The 12,026-nt window shown below is 39.7% G+C and overlaps 1 protein-coding gene across 1 annotated transcript in view; it reads left to right on the top strand.

Annotated features, from left to right (window-relative positions):
• The window catches only part of oat (ornithine aminotransferase), a 125,544-nt gene that overhangs the window by 90,285 nt on the left and 23,233 nt on the right, over nucleotides 1–12,026 (top strand). The window contains exon 9 of the mRNA XM_062525596.1: nucleotides 11,706–11,850. Within this exon, the coding sequence (XP_062381580.1) occupies nucleotides 11,706–11,850 (145 nt within the window). The remainder of the gene's footprint in view (nucleotides 1–11,705; nucleotides 11,851–12,026) is intronic.

Genomic DNA, 12,026 nt, shown 5'->3' on the forward strand with positions numbered 1-12,026 from the left:
CAGAGTCAGGTCTCGGAAAAAAAGAGTCAGACAAAAAAGTCTCGGGTGAAAAGTTGTCAGGTCTCGGAAAAAAAGAGTCAGACAAAAAAGTCTCGGGTGAAAAGTTCTCAGAGTCAGGTCTCAGAAAAAATGCTGTCGGAAAAAAAGAGTCAGACAAAAAAGTCTCGGGTGAAAAGTTGTCAGAGTCAGGTCTCGGAAAAAAAGAGTCACTTTTCCGACAGCATTTTTTCTGAGACCTGACTCCGACAATTTTTCACCCGAGACTTTTTTGTCTGACTCTTTTTTTCCGACAGCATTTTTTCTGAGACCTGACTCTGAGAACTTTTCACCCGAGACTTTTTTGTCTGACTCTTTTTTTCCGACAGCATTTTTTCTGAGACCTGACTCTGACAACTTTTCACCCGAGACATTTTTGTCTGACTCTGACAGAGGTTTTCCTGACTCTGACACAGTTTTGTCTGAGGATGATAAGGTTTTTCTGACGCTGACATAGTTTTGTCTGAGGATGACAAGTTTTTTCTGACGCTGAGACAGTTTTGTCTGAAGATGACGGTTGTTTTTCTGAGTCTGACACCTGAGTCTGAGGATGATAAGGTTTTTCTGACGCTGACATAGTTTTGTCTGAGGATGACAAGTTTTTTCTGACGCTGAGACAGTTTTGTCTGAAGATGACGGTTGTTTTTCTGAGTCTGACACCTGAGTCTGAGGATGTCCTAAAATGTACACCGTACTATAGGCCTACACATTTCTAAGTATTCCTAGCATAAATGTAGCCTAAATGTCCATCTTGTCCATCTCTTTCGTCTTCGCCTTGACAATAATAGCCTATTCACGGAAATGCGGTCTTGTAACCGTAATGAATTAATGAATTAATCTAAGGTTGCCTATCGAGTCTTTCAGGTTGAATTGAAGGCTTCTAAAACCATTTTCATTAATTTCAACAATGGTTTATTGAAACGTCGCTTGATTAAAATTTCGCCAGTCATCACCTTCATTTTAATGATTAAATGAGACGGATATGCGGAGCATTTCTCTCCCTCTCCATTGACCAAAACGTTGCTCTGGCATCTCTGCTGGACTGACTGAGTTAAGCTACGTCGAGTGAGAGAGCCAGCTGTGAGGTAGGCTGTAAAACATTCGAAAACTCTGAAACTGCAATCTGACATGCCGAGCGTGATGTCTCTTTTCTCCGCTTGTCACCAGCGCGGTGTCTTCGGGTTTTTCCGTGTATTCCGGTATGAGCCGAACCTTCATTTTATTAGGGCGGTCTCACTGTAAAACCTAATAAGTTACCCTTACTTAAAAAAATTGTGGAAACCGATTACCTGGAAAAAATTAAGTAAAGGAACTTATCTGTTTAAGTTGCACTAAGTTACTTGTTCACTTAAAAGAGACTAGCACATAGTGAGTAGGCAATACTCAGTTCACTTCAATTGTGAAAATAAAAAAACTAAGTTAAGAGTACTATGAATACTGAAGTAAAGTGAACTTAGCTCAAATAATGGCACTTACCAAAATAAACTAAGTTCTCATAACTCAAGTACACGAGTAGAAAGCAATCAGCAATACTACATTTTTCAGAGTACAGTGAACTCACATGACCTGCAATTGTAAGTCGTGTGAACTTGGATAAAATGAGGAAACCGATTACCTGGAAATGCTTAAGTTTATTGAACTTGTGAGCAGTGAGTATTGAACAGCAAGCACACAAATGGAAAAACTCCACAACTGTTGAGTCAAGACGTTACATTAAGACTCATGGAAAACCATCACAATTAAGAGTAAAACATACCCCAATATGCAGCCACAAAAATACTTAAAAAAAAAAAAAAAAAATTTGACTAAGATTATTGACTAAGTTTTTTTCACAACTTTAAACATACTACAATAACGCTTATCAGACCAATCCAAAAACACAATGATCTCACTCAGATGTTTACTATATTCTCAAATAAGAAAAGATTAAACAAAAAAATTCCCTGCCTAGAAAAGGATGAAAAATGGCATGTTTTTTTCACATAACCTTTTTCTGATTAGATATGAAGATATCGAAACCAACATACTGTAACATGGTTTATCAGACCAATTCAAAGACACAATGGTGTCACAAGTGTTTATATTCTAAAGAAAAAAAGAAGGGGAAAAAAGAAAACCTAGACATTTTCCTGCCTGGAATAGGATGAAAAAAATCTTGTGAAATTACCAAAAGATCATAAAATTATTAACTAAATCAAAACATGGCAAATGTTTTTTTCACGACTTCACTAAACATGACTTTTATCAGTGAAATGGTTGACGTGACAACTTCTTATCTCATGCCCAGTGCTTATGAGCTCATGAGAGCATTTTTCAAGGTTTGCATTTTTGGACTAAGTTTGTTTTGCCCAATATCCAAAAGGATCTTCTGAATGAACTCAAATGAATACTTCATTGATGTGGGGTAGTCAAGGTGCAATGCATAAATAAGTCCAAACAAAAGACAAAACGCCTCTGGATATGAAGACAAGTCATCCAACACTAGGTCGCCCTCAAGAATTACCGCAACGCTGGCAGGGTGCAAGTGCAGAGTAGCAGCATCTGGCTTTGGATCGTCCTCTGGGATGACGGTAAGTATGCCCACTGGGACCTGGGCGAAGTCCTCTCCGGTGTCCGAGTCCTGCGTAGAATTCAACACAGTACTGTTTTAGTTGAGGACAGAATCAATGAATAAGTGAAGACATGCATGAGATGATGAGTAAGCATGTGTGTTCAAGTCAGAGAGAGAGCGAAAGAGATATAGAAATCCATCAGTAAGTAAATGTGAGTAGATGTTGGCTGAAAGTAGAACTGAAACTGAACAAAAATAGCATGTTAAAAAGGAGTGAGCAAGGTGGAAATAAGGTCTATTATACACTGCTCAAAAAAAATAAAGGGAACACTGGTTCATAGGAGTATAGCATCAAGTCAGTCACACTTGTGGGATATTGATCTGGCCAGTTATGTAACAGAGGTGGTTGTGAATCAGGTTCACCTACTTTGATGGTAACGGAATTTTCTACAGGTGTACTAGAGGGCCAACTGTGAGACGACCCCCAAAACAGGAATGGCTTTACAGGTGGTGGCAACTGGTAATTTTTCCATTTTCATCCTTCTTGACTGACTTTTCACTAATTTTGCATTTAGATAGGGTCAGTGTTACTACTGGTAGCATAAGCCAGTATCTGGAGCCAACAGAGGTTGCACAGGTAGTCCAACTCTTCCAGAATGGCACACAAACTTTCCATTGCCAGAAAGATTGCTGTGTCTCCCACTGCAGTCTCAAGAGCATGGAATAAATTCCAGGAGACCGGCAGTTGCTCTAGGAGAGCAGGGCAGGGTGGTAGAAGGTCCTTAACCCAATAGCAGGACCAATATAATGACCTTCTACCACCCTGCCCTGCTCTCCTAGAGCAACTGCCTGTCTCCTACTGTAGAATCTCTTCCATGCTCTTGAGACTGCAGTGGGAGACACAGCAATCTTTCTGCCATTCTGGAGGAGTTGGACTACCTGTGCAACCTTTGTAGGCTCCAGATACTGGCTTATGCTACCAGTAGTAATACTGACCCTATCCAAATGCAAAACTAGTGAAAAATCAGTCAAGAAGGATGAAAATGGTAAAATGACCAATTGTCACAACCTGTAAAGCCATTCCTGTTTTGGGGGTCAGTTGGCCCTCTAGTACACCTGTAGAAGATTTCGTTCACATCAAAGCAGATGAACCTGATTCACAACCACCTCTGTTACATATCTTGCCAGATCAATATCCCACAAGTGTGACTGACTTAATGCTATACTCCTATGAACCAGTGTTCCCTTTATTTTTTTGAGTAGTGTATATTTGCACATTTACAAAATATTGGAAGCATTCCATAGTCAATGCTCTATCAAACTATTTCTAATTCTTCTTTATAAATGAGGTATATCCGTTCTAAGGTTGTGTTTGTGAAGAATATGTTAAAAAAATACTTACAAAACATATCCTGCAGAAGTCACTGTCATCATCTCCTAGAAACACTGGGAGACATCTCAGCACACCGGTCCGTGTCGCAGTGATGTTCTAGACAACAATTCCAGAGAGAAATTAGTACATTTCTTTACAGATCATAATAGCTTTAAATGCATTATCACAAAAAGGACAAATTGAATTCAAAAAGAACATTTGCAAAGCCTTTCAGAGAAGCTGAGCAGTAGAACATTTTGTCAATTGATTGTATTGATACCGTCTACAGGATGAGAAATTATCAACACCTTAGTATCAATCTGGTGGAGAAAGCCTTCAAGGGATTGTCCCACTTTTCCTCTTTTAGCCTTCAGCATTCGAATCAGGCTGGGCGTGTGACGGTCCAGTGTTTCATAGAACTGTTGACGAAGGTTCTTGCTGGCAACTCTTGAGAACTCATCATAAATCTGAAAACATACACAAAAACAACTTTAAGCAACAACATTTTAAGGGGATGACTAAGGTTGGTATAAACTGCACTTTCAATTATTTATGCACAGTCTCTTACTTGAGATTCCGTGAATAGCGCTGGCCAGCGCGCCACCATTCTCGACACAGGTGGTTGCTCTTCCACAATTTCCTTTCGTCTAAGTGCAAAGGTCTGATACATCTTCTTTCTAATGCCAATCACATCAGGCAAGCTTTTCTTGGCTTCCATTTCAAGTTCACGCCTTACTGCCTCAAGAGAGACTTCATCCTCACCATCAGGGAAATTGGGCAAAAAGTTAGTCTCATTCCTTTTAGCTTTTTTGATGTTGCGGCTTGGCGGATCATCTTCTGGGAAATCCCTCCTCCTTCTGCAGCCATTCACAGTGACATCAGCCATTCCAGATCTCCTTAATTTGGTGCGGTAGTTTCCCATCTTAAACTTCAAACTATTTTTCCATCCGCAATACCCCCTATGGGATCCAGGCTCCCCCAAACAGGGGTGTTTCTTGACGAGACCAGCTGCAACTTCATCAAAGTGATAATCTCGGGGGTATGCCATATACTTATACATGGCCTCTGCAAGTTTTTCTAGGATTGCATGTTTCATGTCCCGAGACATTTGTAACAGAGTGCCATCTCTCATGTAGACAAGGTCACCTTGTCTCAGCCTGTAATTGATGTCCACAGAGAATTCTGGGATCTCAAATTCAGAAGGCCAAGGATCATGTCTGTGGAGGGTATCTTTGTTTCTTGAGCTCAGGATTTCTGTGCTGCATGTGCTCAACGAAGATGATTGGTTGCCGGCTGGAGAATGGACCAGAGAACTAATGACCTTGATTGTAGACCGTTCTGGTAAATCTGACATATCAGTCAGGTTGCACAGGGCATTACCAAAGAGAGGATCTTCATATTGCAAAGTGAAATCATACGGTAGGCCCAATTTCAGCTTCAGATCAGAGAGAAATGTTTCAACGTTGCTTGGTTTTCCATCTAAGGTAACCTTTCTAATATCTTCATTAGTCACAATTACTCTAATATGCCATTTGTCTTCCATAATCCTATAAAACAGAATATTTACATTGTTACATATTTACATTACAAAAATAATGAGGGTGGCAATACAATATTTAACTGTCAGTTGAGCACTGCTACAACTCTTCAAAGCATGAATGACAAGATCAATTTAAACTGATTACAGGAAACACTAGGCCTATCCATAATTAGCAGAAGATGTGACGTTTTGGTGACACAAACCACTTTCCTCTCAATTTATATGCTGACAATGGAAGAACATCATTGAAGTCAGCCATCAGTGCTGCAGTTAGCCCGATGCTGCCCTGAGTTAATTCATATGAACGAAAATGCTCATGATACCAAGCAATCATTGGCTTGCAAATGAAGACTACATCTGTGTTAATGATGAGCAACTGCTTAATCTGTCTGAATTCAGGAAGCCCTGCACACGATCCCACAGAAACCACCATATCAGCTGCATATTTAATCCCATCAACAATTATTGATGCTGCCAAGAGAACGGCTTTCTGTGCACCGTATCTTTGCTGCACAAAGTCTTGAATGTTCCCTGGGAATGAACTGAGCAATGTACTTTTCACGCTATGCACCTGAAGTTCTGGCTTAAAGAATGAAGCTGAATCTAAGTGGCATGCTACCATCTTCTGATGTCTTCTAGCCAAGGTGAGGGCAACATTTTTGAAGTTCTGTGTCTCATGGATGACCTTTTTGAAAAAACTATGCTTTCCCTCAAATCGCATAGTCCACATATCAATCAACGGCCCAAACACCTTGACCAGTTGAGCATAGTGCTCTATATAGTGGTGCTTCGGACGAAGCCTGCAATTGGGAAAAGCAGCCAAAAGTTGATGTCTATGCTCTGACACTTTATTTTCTAGAAGGTACAAAGTCTCCTCAGTAAATTTGGGAGACACAGCCATTTCCAAAATGTCTTTTAGTAGCATTAAGACTTCCCAGGTTTCGTTCCCCTCTGGCACAAGATGTCCAATCATTAGAGGGAGCAATCGAATCAGACACCAATTTTCGTGTCCATTCCCTCCTATGGTCACTTTTGAAGCAAAGGTCTTTGGGATCTGATGGGGTTTATTGACTTTGTCTGAGAAGGAATATGGAAATTCCTTTATTGCATGATTTAACACTTCAAGGGTAATGTATTTCTCCTTTATCAGGTCTTTGATACACAGAGCCAATTCAAAAGGTACAACTCCTTCCAAAAAATCATGCAATATATCAGGCGGATATCCGTGGACAACATGAAAATGACGGAGATTCATTGTAAGAATACACTCTCTTTTAACTCCATATTCCCGTGCCTTGGAGGGGTCCTGCATCACATCCTGAACATGCTTATCATGATCCTCCTTGTTTCTCAAAGAGAAATAACCTGAGCGGACCTCAAAATCTTGAATCTCCTCCTTCTTAGCCATGCAAAACCTACACACCCTGTTACCAGAAAAGCTCTCCTGAAAACCAGCAAGTGAATGGGCAGCCAGGTTGTCAGCAGTGACATACAAAACCGTTCCCTTTACACTCGTACCTAGCTTCTCAATATATACTCCCTGCTCCTCCAATGATACCAGGTCTTTTATTAGTGGCTGCAGAACCTCATGGTATCCCTTTTCCTTAATTACAGTAACCTTGCATAACACAGCTAACTGTATAGCATGAAGACATGAGCGGTACTTTGGAGCAAGATTAGCTAGAGTCCAGTATATAGCACACAACTTGTGCTTTTTCCTTGCTGTCCCAAGTGGGTTCGCGACCTCAAAATCATCAATATACAAGCCAAGGGCAATTCTAAATTCCTCATCAGTTAGTATGGCATTGTTGTGAAAAGCAGAACCATCCCTGTGGTCACAATAATCATGTGCTTGAGAGCCACTTGTAGAAAGAAACTTGTCTAAAATGTCATCTTTTCGCAGCAACGCCTGGAGCATTTGAAGTAATGGAATGTAAACTGATGTTTGACTATGTTTACTGCCATATTCTACAGGTTCAACTACTAGAAATTCTTTGGCAAAGAAAGATTCTCTCCTTCTAGACGTTGAAAGAGACCCTCCTGTAGATGTGTGCTTCAGAAATGCATTTGTCTCTGTAACAGCCCTAATTATCTCCCTGACAACACTACTGTCAACATCAGGGTAATGCTGTTTGAGAATCCCTTCAATGGCAGTATACACTAAAGGTTCAGAAAGCACAAACAGTTGACATATCTCCTGGACCACTTCTTGCACTGCACGCTCGGATATATTCAAAATTGCCTGCATTTTAAGGAACAATGATGCTAAATTGTGCTCTAATTGGGTATCCAAGTCCTGAGCATCAATGTCTGCCATTTCCTCATCCTCATCCTCAGCAGTGAGGTCATCTAAAGGTGCAACAGGAGCACTCTCATCAGAACAAGAGACCTGAGAGACTATATCTGGCTTGAATGCCAGACTAACATCGTTAGACATCTGATTATGATTTCTGCTCTTATGTGTATTAAAAGTAGAATAGACATTTGTCTCAAAATCACAGTCTTTATACGGGCATTGAATTTTTTGGAATAATTTCAGATGTTGGCGCAAGTGTCTCAGAAAGTCCTGTTCTGTACATGGCTCATTAAACTCACATAGCTGACAGTTAAATATGTGCTCAGGCTCGTTTACTTCAGTGTGTGTGATCTGAGAATGAAATTTCGATAGGTGCACTTTCAGTGCATTAAGTGAGCTGAATGTGCATGAGCACTGTTGATGGAGGCATGGTATTGGGCAAGATCTGGTGAGCCCTCCATGCTTTAATCTATAGTGCTTCAATAGCTGCCCTCGTTTGGAAGAGATAAATGTGCAGGACTTACAAGGCCAATGCATTACCTTTCTTCCAATCTGATTCTGCAACAAAAGAAAAAAAGAGAGAACGGCTCATTAGGATACAACATTGATTAGTTATTACACTAATAACTGAACTATCACAAATGTAAAACAAATATAAGCTATAACAGAGCATAAAATAGTTATAACAACCGTTTATTTCTACTCAACGTGTCAAATGTGGCTTCATATGACCATTTCAACACAGTATTTATAGGCTAACAGCAATTAAATTCACAAGTAATTTGACTTAACTCAACCGAATTTGCTTAACATAAAATGGCAGCTTATCTTGGGGTTACTTAGTGCTCATTATTTTTGCAACTTTTTCTTCCCTCTGGGACGTTACACAGCAAACAGCCATAGATATATTGACATACTATGGCGAACAGCAAGCTTGAGAATAGCTAACTAAGCTAGATTTTGCTAACCGTTCAAATTTGAATACATCACAGTTAACGTCATTATAATGTAAGCTATTTTACCTCGCAACGGTTTTGTACTAAAGTGGCATTGTACGTGTACAGCATATAGCTTAGGTGGATAGAAAACTATATTAATTGAACAATAAGTTTAGCACAAATGTGCATTGGCAGCAACCAAAGGCAAGCCGTCATGAGCTGCTAACAATCAAGCCATGAACGTCAGCAAACAACATTGAAAATGGCAGTGCTATGTTATTTAAAGAAGGATGTTACTTACCAGCAAAGTAACGATAGACTACTGCACCATCCAAGACACCATTTGAAGTCCGAAAGCAAAAATCGACCGAAATGAACTGAAATTGTGTAGGGAAGCTCCTTCCTTGTCGAAGACATCCAGTGCTTACATCAGACGTTGCAAGTTAAGCAGGAGCGTGAAATCTGACTTGACGTCATCGTTGGTAGTGATTGATTTAAAAGTCCCGCGCTCCTGGTTCAGTTTTGCTTGCTGCTGCATGAAGTGGCTCATTTTATGTTTCAACCTACCCATTTCAACGATTTTTTTTTTACACAAATGTACAAGACCAAGAGTTTACTTCGAGTTTATAGGTAGTGTAGGGCTAGAGGTTTTTAAAGCGTGTGAAACCCCAAAGCCGAAACAGGGCAAATGTCAGTTGATATTATCATCATCTGCGAATTCCAGCAAAATAGAAAGCTATGAACAGCGTCACTAGAATGGACAGGCTCGCACAAACTTCAAACAGCCTCCTCAACTAATTTAGCATAGGCTATTAATTTATGAATTTATTATTACGGTACAAAGGCTAAATTAAAAGCATTTTGACTTAGTTGCACACACTTCGAAATCAAATAGCCTATCCTAAACCAGCCTATAAGTAGCCTATTTGTCATCTCAATAGGCCTATATAGGCTAATACTGTGGCCTATCAATAGCACAGACTTCAGCAAGAATGTGAGTACATTTTACTCAATATTCAGGTGTAATATGTTAGTGGCAGAGCTTGTAGCACAGAATTAAGCAGTTTAAGTATAATGTACTTTATTTGAGTGAGTAATTTAACTTGTAGCTTAAGCTTGTAGCACAAACTTAAGCAAACTCAAGAAGTTTAAGTGTGCTTTACTAGATTTAAGCAAGTTTGTTAACTTTTTCCCACAAAAATTGAATAACACTCAGGTTAGGCAAGTATACTCAACAAAAAACAAAAACTGAGTTCAATTGATTAAATATTTTGAGTAAGGACAGTTGTTACGTTTTACAGTGTATGTTGCCCCCTTGCGGTTGCAGTTAATTACAAAGTCCCGATGCTTCGGGAGTCCCGATGTGCGGGAAAGAAAGGAGCATTCTCAACCCGTACCATCTGTATGTCCAAAATTCTGAACTACCCCTTTAATAGGAAATGATACATTTTGGTTAATTTTCATGGATTAAAAATGTACAAATATTACAGGTTACATAGGCACTGAACATTGACAGTGGAATCAGGTATGTTACACAGAGTTTGGTCTCCCCCTGTCACCATGAAAGGACTATTTGGAATATTCTGTAGACCTGCTGTTCCTTTTCTGAGAACAATTTAACTGAAGATCAAGTTGTCCTGGCTATTGAATGCTGTAAATGTGGATGCTATTTCACCATTAACTAGGTAGCCTATAAGCGTGGTTACACACAGTTGTCATCTTAATGCAGTGTTTTGTAGCCTATAAAACGCATTTCACGTTCATCACGTAGGCTACAGGCCTATGCCTTGAGTGATCGCTGCCCCTTTAAATGCGTGGGACTTTAAATTATGTTTTAACTCCATGCTGATTTTGTTGATGAACAGCGCCGTCTTTGATTCAGTTTTTCTACCGTTTAAATAAACGACACACGCACACTTTTGTGGTTGGTAAGGAATTGTTTTCAATAGTTTTCTTGCAATTCCCACACAACATTAGATAGCCTACTAAGCCAAGGTTCCATTAAAAATGTGTCTATGATTAGAACTTCGTTGCTGATCGGTGGAATAATGTTATTATTGTAGCCTAGGCTATATGACAGCGCCAGCATCAGTTGGACAGAAGCTTACACACTAATCAAATCTGCAGTTGCCAGTTAACATTTTCATCTGAATTAGATCTACATGCGGAGGTGAGATAAGTAGCCTAGTGCAAAGTTGAACTGAGAGAGATGCCAATTTAACGGACTGAACGTAGCCTATATTTCTTAGCTTCTATAAACGATAACGATAGGCTATACATCTACAGCTCCTTTGCTACATGATCAAATATTATCAGATGAGTGACAGAAGCACCGGATATGACCAACAGGCCCATGCGAGAAACGCTGGTCCTCTGGTATGATAATCAGACCATGCAACCTGATGCGCCCCTGAAGTGAGACGCAGGAAACAGAAATACTGCAAAATAATAACACGACTAAACGACACAAAATAATGTAATAACATTTCTGTCCTTCTGGTCTTCGAAAATGAAGAGGCATGTTAGCATGGTTTTTATTTTGTAAACCACATTTAGTCTCGTTTTTATACGTCAACGATATTGCCTTATACTTTTAATTATAGTCATCGTCACATGGCCAGCATTTACGTTGCGTCTCGTCTCGTTATAGTCACGTGAAAAAAGTTCGTTGACGACGATACTTAGTCATAATTTTCGTTGACGAAAGCAACACTACTCAGAGAAAGGGGAAAAAACTTAACCTTGGACTTTTTGCCTCAAAGCTGAAACTAAAGACTACTGAAATTAAAGTTTTATTTAAAGTTTACTCACGGCACATAGTACTTTTCAAACAGAAATTTGATGTCATTGAACTCATTTGAGGGAAAGGCCTTTAAATATTGGTTCTGTAAAAATTGAGTTGAGCATGTTATGTTTGATGTCACTTCCTTTGACTTGCACTGTATTCAATACTGCGCCTCTTCTAATTGCAGGTCCTGGAGGAGGAAAAGCTGGCTGAAAATTCTGAAAAGATGGGCCAGCTGCTTAGGACTGAACTGATGAGGCTGCCTAATGATGTTGTGACCACTGTCAGAGGGAAAGGACTGCTGAACGCCATTGTTATAAAGGAGACTAAAGGTACCAACTATGTAGTGTTGTATTGGCGGCCTGTTTTAGTTTTAGTCTAGTCTTTGTGTCAAGCTGCCATTTTAGTTTTTATTAGTTTTAGTCACGTTCAGATCTTTTTAAGGGGGCAACATAAGACCGCCCTAATAACATGCGGGTTCAGCTCATGCCGGAAAAACACACAAAAA

Source organism: Sardina pilchardus, chromosome 22, assembly GCF_963854185.1.
Source record: "Sardina pilchardus chromosome 22, fSarPil1.1, whole genome shotgun sequence".
Lineage (NCBI taxonomy): Eukaryota > Metazoa > Chordata > Actinopteri > Clupeiformes > Clupeidae > Sardina > Sardina pilchardus.